The sequence below is a fragment of the Carcharodon carcharias genome, chromosome 22, assembly GCF_017639515.1.
Source record: "Carcharodon carcharias isolate sCarCar2 chromosome 22, sCarCar2.pri, whole genome shotgun sequence".
Lineage (NCBI taxonomy): Eukaryota > Metazoa > Chordata > Chondrichthyes > Lamniformes > Lamnidae > Carcharodon > Carcharodon carcharias.
In genome coordinates this window covers 13,467,307-13,486,798 of record NC_054488.1, presented here as the reverse complement: position 1 = coordinate 13,486,798, position 19,492 = coordinate 13,467,307, and the positions used below count along the sequence as shown (strand labels likewise).

Sequence of the window (19,492 nt, the reverse complement as noted above, 5' to 3'; positions counted from 1 at the left end):
GCTATAGTCCACACTGCTGACATCACCAGAGTACACAGCAATTCCTAAAATGCCTATGCTGTGAGCAAAATCTACTTTATCAAAGGGATGCCAATGATGTCACCTCAATACTCGAGTAGTTCAAGATGAAAAAATACCTCCGCTCACTCATTCAGAAGTTGAATAGAGCCAATGATGTCATCTCAGTTTAGGGCTTTTACTGCCTAAACTTAGATCATTACATCAGTTGGTGCTGGCCCACACTAAAGTGCTTAGTTCCAAAGCTTAGGTCATGTCTACACTTAGTAAATTCAAAGCTGGTTTTGGCTCCATCTGAAGATACAGTTCTTCTGACAAAAGTGAAAAAAACGCTAGCAAAGTATTGTATTTATTACACGTTGCAAAGTGATGTAGAAATAATAAATAAAATTACTTGTTTTAATTTATAACCCAAGAGTACAGATCCAAATAATATATTTAGTAATTTATATTAATTAGCCAAGAAAAATCCAAATTTCACCAAAGTACTAGATAAGATTTTAGCAGTTTCACATGTAAATAACGAATTTTCTATTCTACGCTGGTAGAAACTGCTAAAACAAAGCCTAATCCAGGATTGAAACTGTTATTGTATCAAACAGGAAGTAGCATATTACGATAGAAGCCACATGCCTTTTTCCTGAGCTCACTTGGACTGGGAAAGACCAAATTGCATAATGAATGTGAAGTGATGTATTCATTAGGCACAAATACAAACACAAGAATGACCATCAGTTGAAAGGCTACCAAATTTAGATAGGAAAGTAAAGGACGTCAGCCGCTAATCCAAGCCGCAGTCTGCATACTTTAAAAATACTTTTTACAGTGCAGAATATGCCTTCACCATGAGGTCAGTGACAAGTAGGATATTATATTATATAAAACTCTAGTGCATTAACTGTTTCAATATTAGCACATTTACAAATTTTGTAAAGTTCACAATACCGGACATTCCCATTATGTTACCAACATTGAACACAATGATGTTACACTTGTTAAGAGTCACAAAAGCAAACAAAGGGTTAAAGTCCACTGGAAATACAGCAAAAGTTATTCAGAGTATTGTAAACAAAGGATTAATTATATCACTCTAGTCGCTGATATTGAAAAGGGATTTTGAATTTACATAAAACACCAAAATAGCAATGGAAAAATTTTCTACCATTCAAAATGGCAGTACCAGCAGTAAACCCACAAAAATTGCTAAATGCTAGCCGTGATTCTCAAGTCTTCACAACAAATTGGGTTGCTTCTATTTAGAATATAAGTCAGCAGCAGGAACGATCGTCAATTGTTTGTCCTCCCTTGGAGAGTAACACTGAGGCCAAACGCAATATTGCCTCAGGAGCTGCCAGCCAACCTGATTGGCCAGTAGCTTAATCAGTCCCGGCAGCGCAAAGAGCGCCTTAGTGAGCACTACCGAGACTGCAAGAGGAGGAGAAAGGTGGCCCATGGATCCCCAGAAGCAGAGAGGGCCTGGGTTGGGCAGATGTCACAACTTACTGGGGGACGGTACGCTGTAATATCAATTACAATGTCCCCTAAGCCACGACAAATGTGAAAAGTTTGATCAAACCACCAGGTTGTCCCAATTCTACCTAATTGTTTAATTTAAGTTCACAGAATATGAGCACCAGGTTTGTAAACTTAATAAGAAAATAACTATTTATTGAACAAACTGTCGTTAACCAGTGGCAAGAAAGAAAGATGAACTGCTTCAGTATTTACAAAACAAAAACAGAATTACCTGGAAAAACTCAGCAGGTCTGGCAGCATCCAGCAGTTTTTTTGTTTTTATTTTTGCTTCAGTATTTAGTTCACTGGTTGAGCACTTGCCTTTTAACAGTGATTTTCCCCTTTGTCTCTTGACAGGGGTTTTCAAAGAGAGCAAGTTATTGAGATATGAGAAGAAAAAGCCAGTTAACTATTATTGTGGAATTATTGGAATCTTCCACAAATACAAGGTAGGTTTGATGCCTTGTTCCTTTCAGGCTAGGAGCTGTTCTGCTGCCCTGCGCTCTCAAACAAAATCTGATCACCTTGTCAGGTGCCAATTAAAATGTTGTTGACAGGCAGCTACCTTGGTCCAGGACTCCTTTCTGGCACCACCCTGTCTTTCATGGCACAGTCTGTTCCAGGCCTGCAACACTGAATATATCTCTCATCCTATTCCAATAGACATGTCTTTCAACTCCAGCCATTGTAATTTTAATCCACAGTCCAACAGAAATTAAAAAGATATGTTATGTTCTTTACAGAGACCAGGCCAGGCAGGGTGCGGGCAGGCTGTGGCCAGGCAGGATGTTGAGGACTTTGGGTTTAAGGCAGTGGGAGGTTGGAAAAAAGGAGTGGGGCAGGATTTACCCCAGGGTGGCTGTCCCCAATCCACAAAGGCCAGCCCCTGAAGATAGAACACCACCCCCCCTTCCCTTCCTGCCCTTAAAGAGATTATTTTAAAAATCAGGCTGCCTACTCCCATCCAACTGCCCACGTCAAACGTTTCAAACGTATCGGGGTCAATTGGCTTGGTAACAAGACTAATTGATCCTTTATTATCTATTTAAATATGGTGGGTGGACTGCTGATTTCGGTGCCTGCCAACCCGCATTATGGGGGTGAACTCTGGGTGAGTGGACACCTGCCCTATTTTATCTGTCAACCACCCACCCCCATAAACATGCCCGCCAGGGTACGTAAAATGCCCAAGCTTGGCAACTCGGCAAACACCAGACAATGAACCTGAGGTTGCTGTCTCTTCTCACTGCATCAATGCACTGAATTTCCCCTCCTTTTCTTTCTTTCCACTTCGCCCTCTCCATATATAGGCCTATTTTCCTCATGTATATATTCTGATTAAATGCCAGCTGCTGAAAAGCTCTGGAAAGCTTCTTATGGCTCTTGGGAAATAAGGCAATCTGAAAATGATTAATAGTACACGTGAAAATTTGTTTTGAGTTCTAAAGGAACTGTTAGACTATAACCTCAAGTTTTCATTTATTTGGCAATTAAAAAAACAATTGTCAATTTATGCTTACGCAGAAGAATGGAATACTGCTCATTTTAGACAGCCTGTATCAACATCAAGCACTCCTAAGGCCTTTTTAAAGCAGCTGCAGAGAGAAAAGCTTCCTCTACTTTGTCGCAATTTACCCTGAGACTGTGTGTACAAGAGCAATGTGAAATTTCCATTTTCTACAAAAGATATCCTTCTGGGATCTAATTTAGTATCAGAAGCATTCAATACTAAGGGCTTATCATCAACTGGATGTAGGCTGAGATTATCAACACCACCTTCACAGTATATTAGCTATTTCTGGAGGGAAGTTGTCATTCATTTGAACAATACATAAGTTAGACATTGTTCAAATGGATTAAATGGAGATCTAAATCAAGTACTTCAATAGGGTCAAATGGAGGGAAACAGAACTTGAATTGCATACAAGTTTAAGAGTGAAAGTTAACTAGAAAGGTTTCCATCATTTACGTGGGGAAAGGGGACTGGATAAACAAGATTTCTGTCAATAGGAGCAGTAAGGTTGCCAAAACATAACCATTATAAAAACAATATGTAATTTATGTGCAATGCAAATTGCAGAAATGACAGAGACTTGAGTTATTTTTCCCATATTCCCTCACAATTGAAATGACTGCTGCTACAGCATTAGGGTCAAAGTTTGGGGGCACAGTGACAGCACAAGATAGTGGTGATTTGTTAATTAAATGTCTGCAGCCCCGTGAGTTCGCTATGATCACAGTTTCATTTACGATCAACTTGTTTTTCCAATAGCTTCACCAAAATTTCTGATGCAACAGCTAGAGACCTTGTGATTTATTGTTGCCATGGAGACACAAGCCGGGCAAAACAAAAAGTAAACAGCCAACAACACAAACTTGAGGTGCCATATGGGAGGTTAACAGAAAAGTACTCCCTACCTGTAATTTCAGTGCTAAACCAGTGACAAAGCAATACATTTCAACACAGGGCCATTTTCTAATTAGGCCACACTGTGCAACAATCAAGTTCCTTCATTGGTTCCCAAGCAGTGATGGAAAGAGGAGCTGCCATATTATTTGACAATTTACCTGCAAATACTGTTCTAGGAAAATTATAAGTAATTTTCACGTAGCTCCAGTTTATAATTTTATTTTAATTCTTGTTTTTTATTTGGGCAAATAATGGTTATTAATTTGTTTTTACATTTTGCAACCCTTGGTCTCTACTTGACACCTGAAGGCATTTTTACACTGAGTCCACAGTAAGAAGGTCAAAATGCTCCTGTTTCTGCCAGCACAATAGCACAAGCAGGTTAAAGCTTGGCCTCTTAACCGCACCTGGGAAACAATTTTTTTGTGCTCCATTAGGACGTCAGGCAAGTCAACAAGAAAGGCCTCTCTTCCTATTGACATTCAAACTGAGTCCTGCAATGTATAAGTGCAGTAAACTTGTAAAAGGCTACTCAGAGGTTTCAGGTTTCCCCTTGATCAGTGCTTTCCCAAATCGACTGCCATAACTCTCAAATTAAGCCTCTTAAGTGATACAGGGACTGCCAGCTCAAATGGCAGCATTTTGCACACCCTAGGGAGCTACAAATCAAACTGCCCCTATAATATTTGGGCATTAAAAACTTTTGCACCTGAAACCATCTGAAAATGATCCCTCTATGAGCCATTTAAAAATTAGAAGTGACATGACAATTTGCTAAACTTTAACCAGATACTTATTTGGCTTTATGCATTTTATACCATTTGGTGTTCTGTTTTACTCAAACAAGCTACAAGAAGATATAATACTTTGAATAACTTCAGGAATATGGAAGAACAGGAATGTTACAAAGAAACATTCATTCCAATCTACATGGAAAAACCGGTTGCAACATAAAGTCAATTTGCAACAGAAATTCTTGCAATTTATTTCTCACTTTGAATCAGCTCTCAACATCCCTGGATGAGCACCCGCCTCCTAAAAATTACATTTTTGGAGGTTAAGTCATATGGAGTATTACAGAATTTGAAAAAATCACTGTCAATAGCAAAGACCTTAGTCCTTTTGGTCATCCTATAGACACATCAATAGCGATGACACAATGATTTCAATGTAGCTTAATGATGACACTTCAAATTTTTGTACTATTCCAATTTAACTAAAAATGCCAGCACTAACTATAGATTGTATCTCCCCTGCAACATAACTAAAGTTTGCGAAATCCTTTGTGAAATGGCAAAATAAAAATTGTGGAATGTTGTCATTACAATCAAAACATCATTAAGAGCCCAGGGACAAAAAAAGGAGAATCCCAAATGGTAAAAAATAAAACTGGGATCCAATATACATTTATTCCAGTGACAACGGTAGTTACAGATGAGTCACAGGTCGTGTTAGCTGTGTTGAAAGAATGGTGCAATACTAAGTCATATTGGCTTATTGCAGATCTTTAAAGAACTAATTTTAGCTACAAAATGATTAATTACCAATGCAGCGTCAAAAGTGACACTGCAAATTTGAACAATTTTATTCAGCGTCTAGCTGGATTTTAAATTTGCTAAAGAAGCCTCACTTACCAGGTTGAGAAACAATGAAGTATTTTCAAGATAACAGACTACTTTTTCTTAAAACTTGTAGGCAGATCAAAAAGAATGCTGTATATACAGTCAGCTCCTCTACTTAAATGTACATCTTGTAGGGTTGGGTCAGGGTCAACTGCAATTGCCTTCCCACTTGTAGTAAAACAGCCAACATTTACACATTGACAATGACCTGGTAGATCCCAGATTTAGATCCTAAATTATATTAGTCTGGGAATCACAACTAGAATTGTAGATATGCAATAATGGCCTTGTTACTCCAGGGGGAAAAACTGGCTCGGATTCTGTTTGTGTTGCCTATATACTGATCTCTGCCGGAAAAATTGAGTAATTGTTAAGTGACAGTTGGTCTCAGTTGTGATGCCCTTGTGCCAAATAATTGACTGACGTTGCCCATATACACACATGTAACATGGTCAACATAAGCCTGCCAACATCAGTGAAATCATCCCCCAAAATGACTCAGTACTTGCAAAGAAATAAGAATGGAAAAAAAATGCAGCCAGCATTCCCTGTGATGTTACATGAGAACACATACTATTGTCATCAGATGCATGAATACCCTTGGGGCTCTAAGAGAAGATGCAGAGAAAGGCACAAAGGATAATAAGCTAGATCTTAACCACAATAACAGGCTTAGAAGCATTCATTTTGGAGAAACTGAAGCTCATTCAACTGAAGTTTTTTTTAAAACCATTAAAATAAGGATTTGATTTAGTAGACCAGATATTCAAAGAAAGAAAATAAATTCAAAATAGAATAATTGGGCTAGAAGATATGTCTGTAAAATATACAGGTAACAAATTAAGTTAGATGCACAAATGCTTTCGCCTCTTCCCGCCCAAGATTGCACTCTCAGCTTGGCAAAATCAGTTCAGTATTGTTGACTACAAAGGGCAAATTCTTTCTGAACAGACGGGAAGTAGAGATGTTTTCACTTCCTCCCCTTTTCACCTTTAGGAGCTAGCTCCATGCTTAATTACAGTTTCCACAAGGGTTGTGCGCTCCGTTATTCTAAGAGAGCACCAGTTGCCACACGTAAGCCTAAGTGAATGTTGCTGTGCTATTTATAAAAGAAATGTCTTATTCTTTCACGGGATGTGGGCTTTGCTGGCTGGGCCAGAACTTATTGCCCATCTCTAGTTGCTCCAGAAGGTAGTGATAAGCTGCCTTCTTGAACTGCTGCAGTCCATGTGGTGTAGGTACAGCCACAGTGCTGTTTGGAAGGGAGTTCCATGATTTTCGACCCAGTGACAGTGAAGGAATGGCGATATATTTCCAATTCAGGATGGTGAGTGACTTGGAGGGGAACTTCCAGGTAATGGTGTTCCTATCTATCCACTGCCCTTGTCCTTCTAGGTGGTAGCGGTCATGGGTTTGGAAGGTGCTGTCGAAGAAGCCTTGGTGAATTCCTGCAGTGCATCTTGTAGACGGTACACACTGCTGCTACTGTGCATCGGTGGTGGAGGGCGTGAGTGTTTGTGGATGCGATGCCAATCAAGCGGTCTGCTTTGTCCTGGACAGTGTCAAGCTTCTCGAGTGTTGTGGGAGCTGCACTCATCCAGGCAAGGGGGTGTATTCCATCACACTCCTGACTTGTGCATTGTAGATGGTGGGCAGGCTTTGGGGAGTCAGGTGGTGAGTTACTCATCACATGGTTCCTCGCCTCTGACCTGCTCTTATAGCCACAGTATTTATATGGCTAGTCCAGTTCAGTTTCTGAACAATGGTAACCCCCAGGTTGTTGATCGTGGGAGATTCAGTGATGATAATGCCATTGAACATCAAGGGGTGATGGTTAGATTCTCTCTTGTTAGAGATGGTCATTGCCTGGCACTTGTGTGGCGCGAATGTTACTTGCCACTTGTCAGCCAAGCCTGGATATTGTCCAGGTCTTGCTGCATTTGGACATGGACTGCTTCAATATCTGAGCAGTCGCGAATTGTGCTAAACATTGTACAATCATCAGCGAACATCCCCACTTCTGACCTTATGATGGTAGGAAGGTCATTGCTGAAGCAGCTGAAGATGGTTGGGTCTAAGACACCACCCTGAGGAACTCCTCCAGTGATGTCCTGGGCATGAAGTGATTGACCTCCAATAACCACAACCATCGTCTTTTGTGCTAGGTATGACTCCAACCAGTGGAGAGTTTTCCCAGATTCCCATTGGCTCACTCTGTCATATGCTGCCTTGATGTCAAGGGCAGTCACTCTCATCTCACCACTGAAGTCAGCTCATACAGCAAAATACCTTGTTAAAATTGCAAAGCTTTTGGATGATGTATTTGGTATTATAAGAAAATCAAAGCCTATCCAATTCCCAGCAGTATTAGTTAGGGTGCTGCCAATAATATTAAAGATCCCAGGACACTATTTGAAAAGGAACATGGGAGTTCTCCTGGTCAAAAGTTCTCTCTCAAATTATATCATGAAAACAGGTTATTGTTTGTGGGAATGTTTGTGGGTGCATGCAAACTGGTGGCCAACTTTCCCTAAATTACAAACAAGACCACTTCAACAGCCATAGAGCACGTCAGGATGTCTTGTGATTAACAAAACAAGTAATATTTATATAGTACCTTTAGCGTAATGAAACTTCCAAAGGTGCTTTAAGGGAGCATTATAAAACCAAGTACATTAATGAGCCACATAAGGAGATGTTAGGCCAGATAACCAAATGCTTGGTCAGAGAGGTAAGTTTTTAGAAGTACATTAAAGGAGGCAAATGAGGTAGAGAATCGGAGAGATGTAGAGAGAAAATACCAGAGCTTGGGGCCTAGGCAATTTAAGACACAGCCACCAATGGCGGAACAATTATGAATAGGAATGCATTGGAGACCTGAATTAGAAGAGTGCGGATATCTCAGGGACTTGTGGGGTTGGAGGAGATTACAGAGATCGGAAAGGACCAGGCCATAGAGGGATTTGAAAATAAGGTTGAGAATTTTAAAGTTAAGATGCAGGTCAACGAGCACAGGGCAAAAGGGAAACGGGGCTTGCTGAGAGTTAAGACACAGGCAGCTGTTTAGATAACCTCAAGTTTACAGAGTGCCATGTAAGTTGAAGCTACATCTTTGTTTGCTTAATGCTGTTTAATTTTATATGATCTGCTTTAACTTACTTTGGGGTGGTCATGTCCCAGGTTATCAGCATTTGTGGAAATTCAGGTTTTGATTCTACCACAAATAGGTTCAAAATTGCCCCTTGCTCCTTTCCTGACTTCTTTCCTGTAAATCGGCCTTCCTCCCAAAATCCATTGACCTATTTGGGCCTTCTGGCACCCCTTTCGTTGTAATCTCAGTTGCCTTACAGAACAGTGTGCCTGCTATGTTAGAGTCTTAAAGAAACAAAGTTCTATAAATTAGCTAAAATTACTCCATAAAATAATCAAAAGTTCAAAATGAATTTTCAAGTTTTTATTAATTTTTCTATGTATGTGAATGGCTTAATATCTCAGTAAATAAAGGATTTTAAACTGAATTTGGATCACGATCAGCAGGAATGTAATAATTCAAATTTCTCTTCAAACTAGGCTTAAATCGCTTCAAACAAATACATTTCAACTCCAGCATGGAGATAAAAACAAACATTTTTAATCAAAGAATCGTTAGGGCCCATCATGTCTGCATTGGCTCCCCAAACAGGCATGACTCAGTGCCATTCTCATGCTTCTTCCCTGTATCCTTGCACATTGTTCTTTTCAAATAATTATCTATTGCCCTCTTGAATGCCTCGAATGAATTTGCCTTCACCACACTTCCAGGCAGAGCATTCTAGACTCGTACCACTCACTGTGTGAAAAAGTTTGCTTCTTTTACAAATCACTTCAAATCTGTGCCCTCTTGTTCTCGATCCCTTGATGAATGGGAACAGTCTCTCCCTATCTACTCTATCCAGACCCCTCATGATTTTGAACACCTCTTAGCATTCTCCTCTCCAAGGCGATCAGTCCCAACCTCTCCAATCTATCTTCATAACGCAAGTTTCTTTCCCTGGAACCACTCTTATAAACTTCTTCTGCGTTCTCTCCAACACGATCACATTCTTCCTGGAGTGTGGCACCCAGAACTGTGCACAATACTCCAGCTGAGGTCTAACTGGTGTCATATACAAGCTCAGCATAACCTCCATGCCGCTATTAATAAAGCCCAGGATACTGTATGCTTTATTAACTGCTGTCTCCACCTGACCTGTCGCCTTCAGTGATCTATGCACATATACACCCAGGTCTCTGTGCTCCTGTACACCCTTAAGAATTGTACCCCTTATTTATGTTGTCTCTCCATGTTCTGCCCACCAAAATGAATCACCTCACACTTCTCTGCATTGGACTTCATCTGCCACCTACCACCCATTCCACCAACTTGTCTATGTCCTTTTGAAATTCTCTACTGTGCTCCTCATAGTTTGCAATGTTTCCAAGTTTCACATCATCTGCAAACTTTGAAATTGTCCCCTGCACACCAAGATCATGCTATCAGGGAAAGCATGCGTCCTAATAGCAACCCCTGGGGAACTCTACGACAAACCTTCCACCGGCCCAAAAAATAGCCATTGACCATTACCCTCTGTTACTATTACTCTATTTCCTCTTACTCAGCCAATTTTGTATCCACGTTGCTACTGTTCCTTTTATTCCTCGAGCTATAATTTTTTTCAAGTCTGTTGTGTGGCACTGTACTTTGAAAGTCCATGTACACCACATCAACAGCATTACCCTCATCAACTCTCTCTGTGGCCTCTTCAAAAAACTCCAGAAAGTTAAACACGATTTCCCCTTTATAAATTCATGCTGGCTCTTCCTAATCAACCCACATTTTTCCATGTGACTATTAGTTCTATCCCAAATAATTTTTTCTCAAAGCTTCCCCACCACTGAAGCTAAATTGACTGGTCTATAATTACTGGGCTTATCCTTACAAGCTTTTCTGAACAAGGGTGTAATGCTTGCAATTCTCCAGTCCTCTGACACCTCCCCCAAGTCTAGAGAAGACTGTAAGATTATGGCCAATGCCCCTGCAATTTCCACTCTTACTTCCTTTAATATCCTTGGATGCATCTCATCCAGTCCCAGTGCCTTGTCAACCTTAAGTGCTGACAGTTTATCCAACACTTCCTCCTTATCAATTTTGAACCCTTCTCTTGACAGAGTTTCCTCCTCTGTCACTGTGGCCTCGGTAAAGACAGATACAAAGTATTCATTTAGCACCTCAGCCATGCCCGCTGCTTCCATGTGTAAATCCCCTTTTTGGTCCCTAATTGGCCCTACTCCTCCTTTTACCACCCTCGTACTATTTGTGTACATTTCTTCTCTATTTATATCTAACTGATGGGCCAAAAATGCTAGCCTTGCCAATGGCACTCTCATCCCAAAAATGAAAAAAAGAAACCACAGGTGGAGTTACACCAAGGTAAAAATTGAGTTCATGATGAAAAAAATGTCTATCCCAAACGTGACATTTTCCTGACAAATGTTGACTGTTAGGACAAAGTGACAAAACACATGCGCTCAGGACAAGGGGAGATACCCTTCTATTTCAACTCTGAGAAACCTACTGATGCAATCAAGAAATGAATGCAAACTGCACGTGTTCAAAGTACCAAGGTGTGATGGTATACCCCTTCAACATTTCCAGGAAAAACTACCTTGTTAAAGGCTAGGTTTTAGAGATTTAGGCTTGAAGATAAAATAACACCATTTAATGGGCATATTCAATCATTTTATTGCAAAGCATGCTTTTTTAATATGTTAATTTTGAATATCTATACTTTTCATATAAAAACATAAAGGCTTTCAAATTGGACGTTTGCGATTGATTAGTTTCATAAATCTGTAGTAGCTTCCTAGTTGATTTCATGTTTGGGTTTGTATGTTCATTACCTTTTCAGTTGTGCTTTGCTATATTTTATCTAAACAAAACCAAATAATTGTGAAGGAAAAAACATTATGAGGCAATGATGGGATGTATGCATTACACAAGGTTTAAATATAGCATCAATATTAACTAATAGGAACACTTGCAATCATGTAGCACCTTCCAAACCCTCAGGGTGTCCCATCATGCTTCACAGCCAATGAAGTACTACTGAGGTGCAGTCAATGTTGCAATGTAGGAAGTGCAGCAGCCAATTAGCACTCAGCAAGCTCCCACAAGCAGCAATGTGATAATGACCAAGTAATCTGTATTTTTGATTTGAGGGATAAATATTGGGCAGGAAAGTAGGAAGAACTGCCCTGCTTTTCTTCAAAAGTGTGTCATAGGAACTTTTACTTCTACCTGACAGGATGTCAGTTTCACTTCATCCAAAAGTGAATGTCCCATGGCATTGCTCATGACAAACCCAGAGAATACACTATTTTGTTATGGAACACACAATGCTAGCGGGACTCAACTACCATGGTTTCATTTTTTTTTGGCGGGGGGGGGGGTAAAAAGCAAAAGGGGAGAAATGAGTATTGGTTTTCTGGTCTGATCTTAGCAGCAGTATGACTGATGGCACTGAACAAAGCTGCACATTTCTATATAAAGAAAATGCAACATAATTTTATCTTCAAAATACTCCATGCAAATTAGTTACAGAATTGTGTATCCACGAATGGCAGGTTGCTTTGAGGATAGCTGCATCTCTTATATCGGGTATAAAGCGAAGAGGTCTCAGCATTAAGAATGAAGCAGCTCAGCCTGTCTTCGAGAATAAATTTGGAGGGCTCATGGGATAAAGTTTTTTGTTAATTTTACTTTTGATTAAGTGAAAGTATGCCAAGAAATGCAATACTTCCTAAACATTACTGGTGGATTTCACAGAGTTGTTTTGCATGAAATGATGCACAATATAGGAGAAAACCATTCTTATATAGATACTGAATGAGTCTTTTTAATTAAGTGTAATGTGAGGCATGGCAACAAAGCTGTTATCAAGTGATCATGATGCTGTTAGATAATTATGAAAACTGACCTCGAAGGAAGGAATTCTGCTGCCCTTACCTAGTCTGGTTTATACGCGACTCCAGTCCCACGTCAACATAGGTGATTTTTACACATATGGACATACAAATTAGGAGAAGGAGCAGGCCACTCTGCCCCTTGAGCCTTCTTCGCCATTCACAATGATTGTGGCTGATCTGATAGTAACCTCAGCTCCACATTCCTGCCAACCCCCGCTACCCTTTCATCCCCTTGCTTATCAAGAATCTATCTACCTCTGTCTTAAAAATATTCAAAGGCTTTGCTTTCACCACCTTTAGAGGAAGTGAGTTCCAAAGACTCACAGCCCTCAGAAATAAAATTTCTCCTAATCTCTATCTTAAATGGGCAACGCCTTATTTTTAAACAGTGACCCCTAGTTCTAGATTCTCTCACAAGATGAAATATCCTCTCCACATCCACCCTATCAACACTCCTCAGGATCTTATATGTTTCAATCAAGTCACCAGCAGATACAAGCTTAGCCTATTCCTCATAAGGCAACCCGCTCATTCCAGGCATTAGGCTAGCAAAACTTCTCTGACCTGCTTGCAATGTATTTACATCCTTCCTTAAATAAGGAGACCAATACTGAACACACTACTCCAGGTGTGGTCTCACCAACCCTGTATAACTGAAATAGCCTCCCTACTTTTGTATTCAATTCTCCTCGCAATAAATGCTAACATTCTATTAACTTCCCTAATTACTTGCTGTACCTGCAGACTGGTCTATTGCAAGTCATGCACTAGGACACCCAGATCTCTTGATCTCAGAGTTATACAATCTCTCGCCATTTAACTAATACGCTTTTTTATTTTTCCTGCCAAAATAGAGAATTTCGCATTTCCCCACATTATACTCTCTTTGCCAGATCTTTGCTTACTCACTTGACCTATCTATACCCCTTTGTAGCCTCATGTCCTCTTCACATCTTACTTTCCTACCTATCTTTGTGTCATCAGCACATTTAGCAACCATACCTTCGGTCCCTTCATCCAAGTCATTTATTTAAATTGTAAAAAGTCGAGGCTTCGCACACTCGTTACATTTTTCCAACCAGAAAAAGACCCATTTTTGCCTACTCTGTTTCCTGTTAGCTAGCTAATCTTCTATCCATGCTATTAGGTTACTCCCTACACCATGAGCTTTTTATTTTACACAATAACCTTTGATGTGGTACCTTATCGAATGCCTCTGAATTAACATAGCAGGCCACTTAGTGTCAAACTATAAACTATCCACCACCATAGATAATGAATGGCAGTGCTACAAGTGGTGCCTACATCTCACGAATGAATAAATAAAAATGTTTGTGACAATTTGTGGTTTCAATGCAACAATTTTGCGCATATTTGCACACAATGTCTTGAGTGAGAGCAGGGACATTATGGAGAAGTTCAGAATACTTTGTGATGGCTTACTGTGTGCACCGAGAGTAAAGTTTTCGTGAAAATAGAGAAACAAGTAAAAGTGAACAAGAGCAATTACATTTAATATAAACTATTTTATCCAAAAAATGTAGAAATATATTAAAATTTCCATTATAAAATTAGAGGTTTATACTAGTTAAAATAATTACTAACAATCTGTGCAGACTAACATTTCTACATAAAGAAAATGCAACAGAATTTTATCTTCAAAATATTTCAAGTAAATTATTTAAGAATTGTGTATTCATGATTGGCAGCTCGCTTCCTAGGGAAAAGTTGCACTTACGTTGGTGAGCTCTGGATGTGACAAGACGCAGCAAATCAGAACAGAGTAGTTCAGTGGAAAATGCACTTACAAAAAGGAATGGGATTGTGTTGAAATTGGTTACTGGTCTGTCAAGTTAAACGTTCTACAAACTTAATCGAAGGTTTGGGGAGTTTGGACCGAGTGCTGGAAACAAGAAGTTAGGCATGTGATGGAGAGATCCGTAGAGAAGATGGAAGCTGGAGGCAAAGCAAGGGTCAGAGTGCTGATGAGGGTGAGAGTGGAAGCAAGACTCGCCCGAGTGAAAATCTCAATTTACACTCAAAATATATTAGAAGATGCATTAGGTTTCATGCTCAACATGCTGAGTGTTTTTACTGTTACCTTGCCCTCATGCCCACTTCTTTGGGCAGGGGTCTTCACCCTGTACAGTGGGGCCTGTCTTCAGAATTCTTGTTTCATCTAGACAACTATTTCTGGCCTCTTAACCTCCTGATCTTTTCCACTGAAACTGCCAGCATGCCATTGGCTCCCTCAATTCCTTTACTTCCTCATTCACTGTAACCTGCTTCCCTCTGACTTTATAACATTTGACTCCTAGGTCCAATCCTGACATTTGTTAAATTTGCTAACAAAAGTGGTGCTGTTTTTATTTGGCGCCAAACCTCTGCCTGTGGAAGGTGAATGCCAATTCTCAGAAAAAACCTACTCCTACCACCTTCTGCATCAGACCCCACCATCAAACCATCATTTTCCAGTCACTGATCACTACTCATTTCAGCATCACCCCCATCACAACCTCCATCCTCAGATGTCCAAATCTAGACAGTCTGCTTCTACCTCCTTCCCAAGATTCAAACAGGGCTTTCCTGGTAGACCCAATTTAGCCTTTTCTTACCCTACAGAACTTATTCCCATCTTAACTTTAACCTCCTTGTCCAGTCTCTTCTGGCCTATGTCTGAAACTCTTCTGATGCCCTCCTCCACTTTAAAAAATTTCTAATTTGCTGGTTCTAATTGACCCCTTTCACAATAAACACCCAGCCCATCTACACCTCTATGCACCACCAGCATACCCTTCACTTCTTCCTTAAACAGAGGCTCCATCCCTCCCTATCCACCATCACCCTCTGATGACTGATTCCAACTTGTTCTTGCTAAAAACAACTTTGCCTTTAATTTCACTCACTTTCTCCAAATAAAAGTTGTGCTACAGGAACTCAGAGGTCATAGTTATGTCAGCCTGTTTATGGCTGAAAGATGGAATATTCTTTGCTTCTATCATACTTGGGTCCTCTCCCTCATCTTTTTCCACTACCTCGACAATTTCTGCTCTCACCCTGAACTGGAAAGCTTCTTCAACCTTGCTTCCAATTTCCACCTCTCCCTCACGTTCATGTGGTCATTCTCCAACTCTTCCTTTCCTCGACTTCTCTATCTCCATTTCTGGGGGTAGGTGTCAACCAGCATCTACTATCAACCCTCAACTCCAACTGCTACCTTGATTACTTTTCTTCTCACCTCACTTCCTCCAAAGGATTTATATTTGATTCTCCAGTTTCTCCACCCTTGCCAAATCTGTTCTGGCAATGCTATTTTCCATACCAATGTTTCAGGTATGCCTTCCTCTTTCCTTTACTGTAGATTTCCCTCCACTACAGGTGACAGAGCATTAGCTGTGTCTGCCTTATTTCATGCACTTCCTCCCCACCCCAGGACCACAATAGGGCCAAGCTTGTCCATACCAGTCTCCACAGTCAGCAGATTATCCTCTGCCATGTCTGCCACCAAGCAGATCTTTCTCTCCCCATGTGAACATTCAGAAGGGACCGTTCCCTTCGCGATGCTCTGGTCCACTTTTCTATCACCCACAATTATCTGCTCCTTTGCCATGGCATCCTCTCATGCAAGCACAGGAGAGGCAACACCTCCACTTTCACCATCTTTCTTTCCACCGTCCAGGACCCCAAATATTCCCCCAAGTGATCCAACAATTTACTTTTATTTCCTTCAATTTAGCATACTGTACTAGCTACTTAGAATTTGTTCCCTCCCTCCCCCCACCACCGCCCCAAAAGAGCAAGCCAAACGCAGTCTGGATAACTGCTTTGCTGAACACCTGCATTCAATCCACAAGTGTGACTTCAGGCTTCTTGTCGCTTGCCATTCTTTGTCCTATCCCTGTTCTTAGTTTCCTATACTGTTCCACTAAGCTTAACAGAAGCTAGAGGAACAGCACCTCATAATTCAATCAGGCAGTTCACCAACTTCCTGACTTGACAATGAATTCAGTAACTTCAGTTCATAACAACTGTTCCTATTTTTCAGACAGCAGGTGCTGATAATGATTCTGCTGTTGCCATTTACAGTTTCTCCACACCTATCCTTTGTTTACCTGTCCCAATAATACCCTCTTTTGCCTTAGACCATCATTCCTTTGTCATTTAATCCTGCCTTCCATTTTGGTCTTTCATACCCTCCTCCTTCACCCCTTGCCAACCTCTTGCTTAAAAACTATGGCATCTCCACCTTCTTCCAGTTCTGATGCAAGGGCATCGATTTGAAACGTCAAACGTTTCTTTTGCCCTAGCTGCTGCCTGACCTGAATATTTCCAAATTATTCTGTTTTTAAGTTTCTTAAAGGCTATTCATGTTTTTAAAAGCACTGAACATTTTCAGAAGTGCTCAAGAAACCTGAAGCCGGTTCCAAGTCACGGCAAGAATTTGGTTTTTGATGACAAGGAAAGGAGGAAGGGAAATGCAGTTAGCACACTACCATTGACCTTCAAAATTTTAATTGTGAGAACTTGCATAAAATGCTACTATGCTACCTAACTTGTGACACCGAAGCCAAAGATCTCAAGTGAAGATTAGCAAAATGTACATGAAAGTTCTAACAAGACAAAAAGAAACTGTAGCAGTGAGAGGAAATGGCTATTGCAGAATTTGAGCACAAGATTTCATGTGGCAGCTAAAGAGTTTTTTTTTTAAAATAACAAACTTCTACCATATGAAAACAGTTTGTCAATCTTAACAAATTACTCTTCACTTATAAACTGATCATTTTACTTTTGAAACCTACAGGTAACAACAAACTACTTCCAGGCAAAGGGTAGTGCAGTGAAACTTGCTGGCAAGAACGGCTGTTTTCTAACTGGCACTTTACTTTTAAGTCATGCAATGAGTGATTTTGCTAGAACAAACCCGCATTATACTTATTTCAAACCACAAAAGCAGTTATTACTGTTAATGGCTAACGTACACATTTAGCAACCTGCCACAAGCAAACAGATACTCTTGTAAATCAGCTGTATTGATAACTAACTTATTCTCTATATAATCGGCAATTACGCAGACTACAATTACAAGTTCGCTGAAACATTGGAGTAAGGTTTAAAGTTTTTAAATTTTGAAAGGCATCACCTAGCATGACTTTAAACTTCCTTTAATTACAAGGAATTGTTTTTGGGAACACAGGCCATATGTTTCAAAAATTAAAATATATGCGCTCTTCAAACTTCCAATTGAGGGTCAGCAGATTGAAGTTTCACACAACTGAAAAACAAATACTATTGCCTTACTGCCATGTATGGTCGGCATCCTGCATCCCTTGTTTTGGCAATAGAGTCTACTAGTTGTCCACTTATACCAAAATCACAGAGTTTAATATTGCCATTCCTGTCCATAAGAATATTGGAAGGCTTGATATCTGCAAAAAATCACAACAAACATGTTATTACTACAATGTAATAAGATCACTCTTTTACAAAGAATACAAGACTTTCTGTAAAAAAGGGATTGAAATTCTTCTCTGCACAGAAGACAAGTATTACAATTATTCAAATATCCATTGGAAGAGAGCAATAAATACTACATTATATGCTTATAATAGCAATGCAAAGTCCATACTAAGTAAATGATGAAATCTGAGCTTCTCCAAAGGCTCAGTGGTTAAAATTTATAACCTGATGTGATGCAGACATATAAATTGGTCATTTTCAATCAACGGGCTAGGCTGAGTTACCTGATCTCATAATACATTCACATCTAACTTTTGCTCTCTGTTGACTAAGCAAAATTTTTGATTTAAACCTTGAATGCTAGCATTTCAGAGAACTAGCTCACAGACACCAATGGGACAAGGCAGAGGCGACATACTATTAGTAAATATTCACGCTTAAAATTTCCAATTCCTTTTTGATGCACTCATCATTTTATAAGTGTATTTTTTAAAAAAGAGCTCTTTTTGGAGCTTTTGAAGCATCTTTAACTTGACTGTCTCAACTTCCTTCAACGATTGGAATGGCAGATGTAATAGGGAGTTTTACACGCCTGTCACTGTTACATAATCAACATATGGGCCAGAATGCACAGCTGCAGTCCACTCAGTCCACCCACATAGAAAATAGTAAATTTGGTCCCATACCGAGTTCTCCTCAGCTGGAAATCAACTTTTTAAAAATTATTTTTATTTTACAAAGTTGATAGCTCATAACAGGTCCCAATTCTAATACTTTGTCAAACATACCAATTGAATATCATTCCAATATCAGAACAATAACTATTGATGTAGTGTTTCCAGTACTGTATTATAAAATAAGACATTAATACTTAATGAAACAATTTTCTAGATTTATTTTTAATGTCTTATTTTATATGGTTTTGATGTTTGCTGACAAGAAACTAAATTTCAATATGCAAGCTTTTTCTTCTACTTAAACAGCTTGGACTCTTACCTCGGTGAATTATTTTCAAGTTTTCTTTTAAGTAGTTAAGTGCTTTCACAGTCTGGAAAAGAACAGATGCATGTAGGCTTTATACAGGCTGGTTAGAGAGCATTCAGGCTGAAAATAATTCCAGTTAGCACGAACCATAATATTACCTGGTGCAGCAAAAGGTGAAAGATACAAGATATAATCTAGCTGGAAAAAAAAACTATCAAAACTTCTCTAAATTACCCATTTGAATACAGCCAATGCAACATTAATAGTTTTTGGTCGCTTGATAGTATAGGGCTTGGGTATTGCTGAAAAAAGACACATGTTAAAGCTTTTCGTCTCTGCACTCGTCAGGGCACTCCACAGGAATATCAATAAAAGGGGAAAGCAACAATTTATACTGTATGAGAAGCTGATTGGTTGGCAAGTATATGCTGATTGGTAGAGGTGTTGCCATGGAGAATGCACCAGTAATGGTGACTGTCAGTTAACTGCCAAGCATTGCCTG

General features: G+C 39.7%; 1 protein-coding gene across 4 annotated transcripts in view; it reads right to left on the bottom strand.

Moving 5' to 3' along the window:
- The window catches only part of map2k4a (mitogen-activated protein kinase kinase 4a), a 159,343-nt gene that overhangs the window by 31,328 nt on the left and 108,523 nt on the right, over nt 1-19,492 (bottom strand). For all 4 annotated transcript variants that reach the window (XM_041216864.1, XM_041216865.1, XM_041216866.1 and 1 more), the window contains 2 exons: nt 19,003-19,054; nt 17,848-17,975 (listed from right to left, as the gene is read on the bottom strand). In XM_041216864.1, the coding sequence (XP_041072798.1) occupies nt 17,848-17,975; nt 19,003-19,054 (180 nt within the window). The remainder of the gene's footprint in view (nt 1-17,847; nt 17,976-19,002; nt 19,055-19,492) is intronic.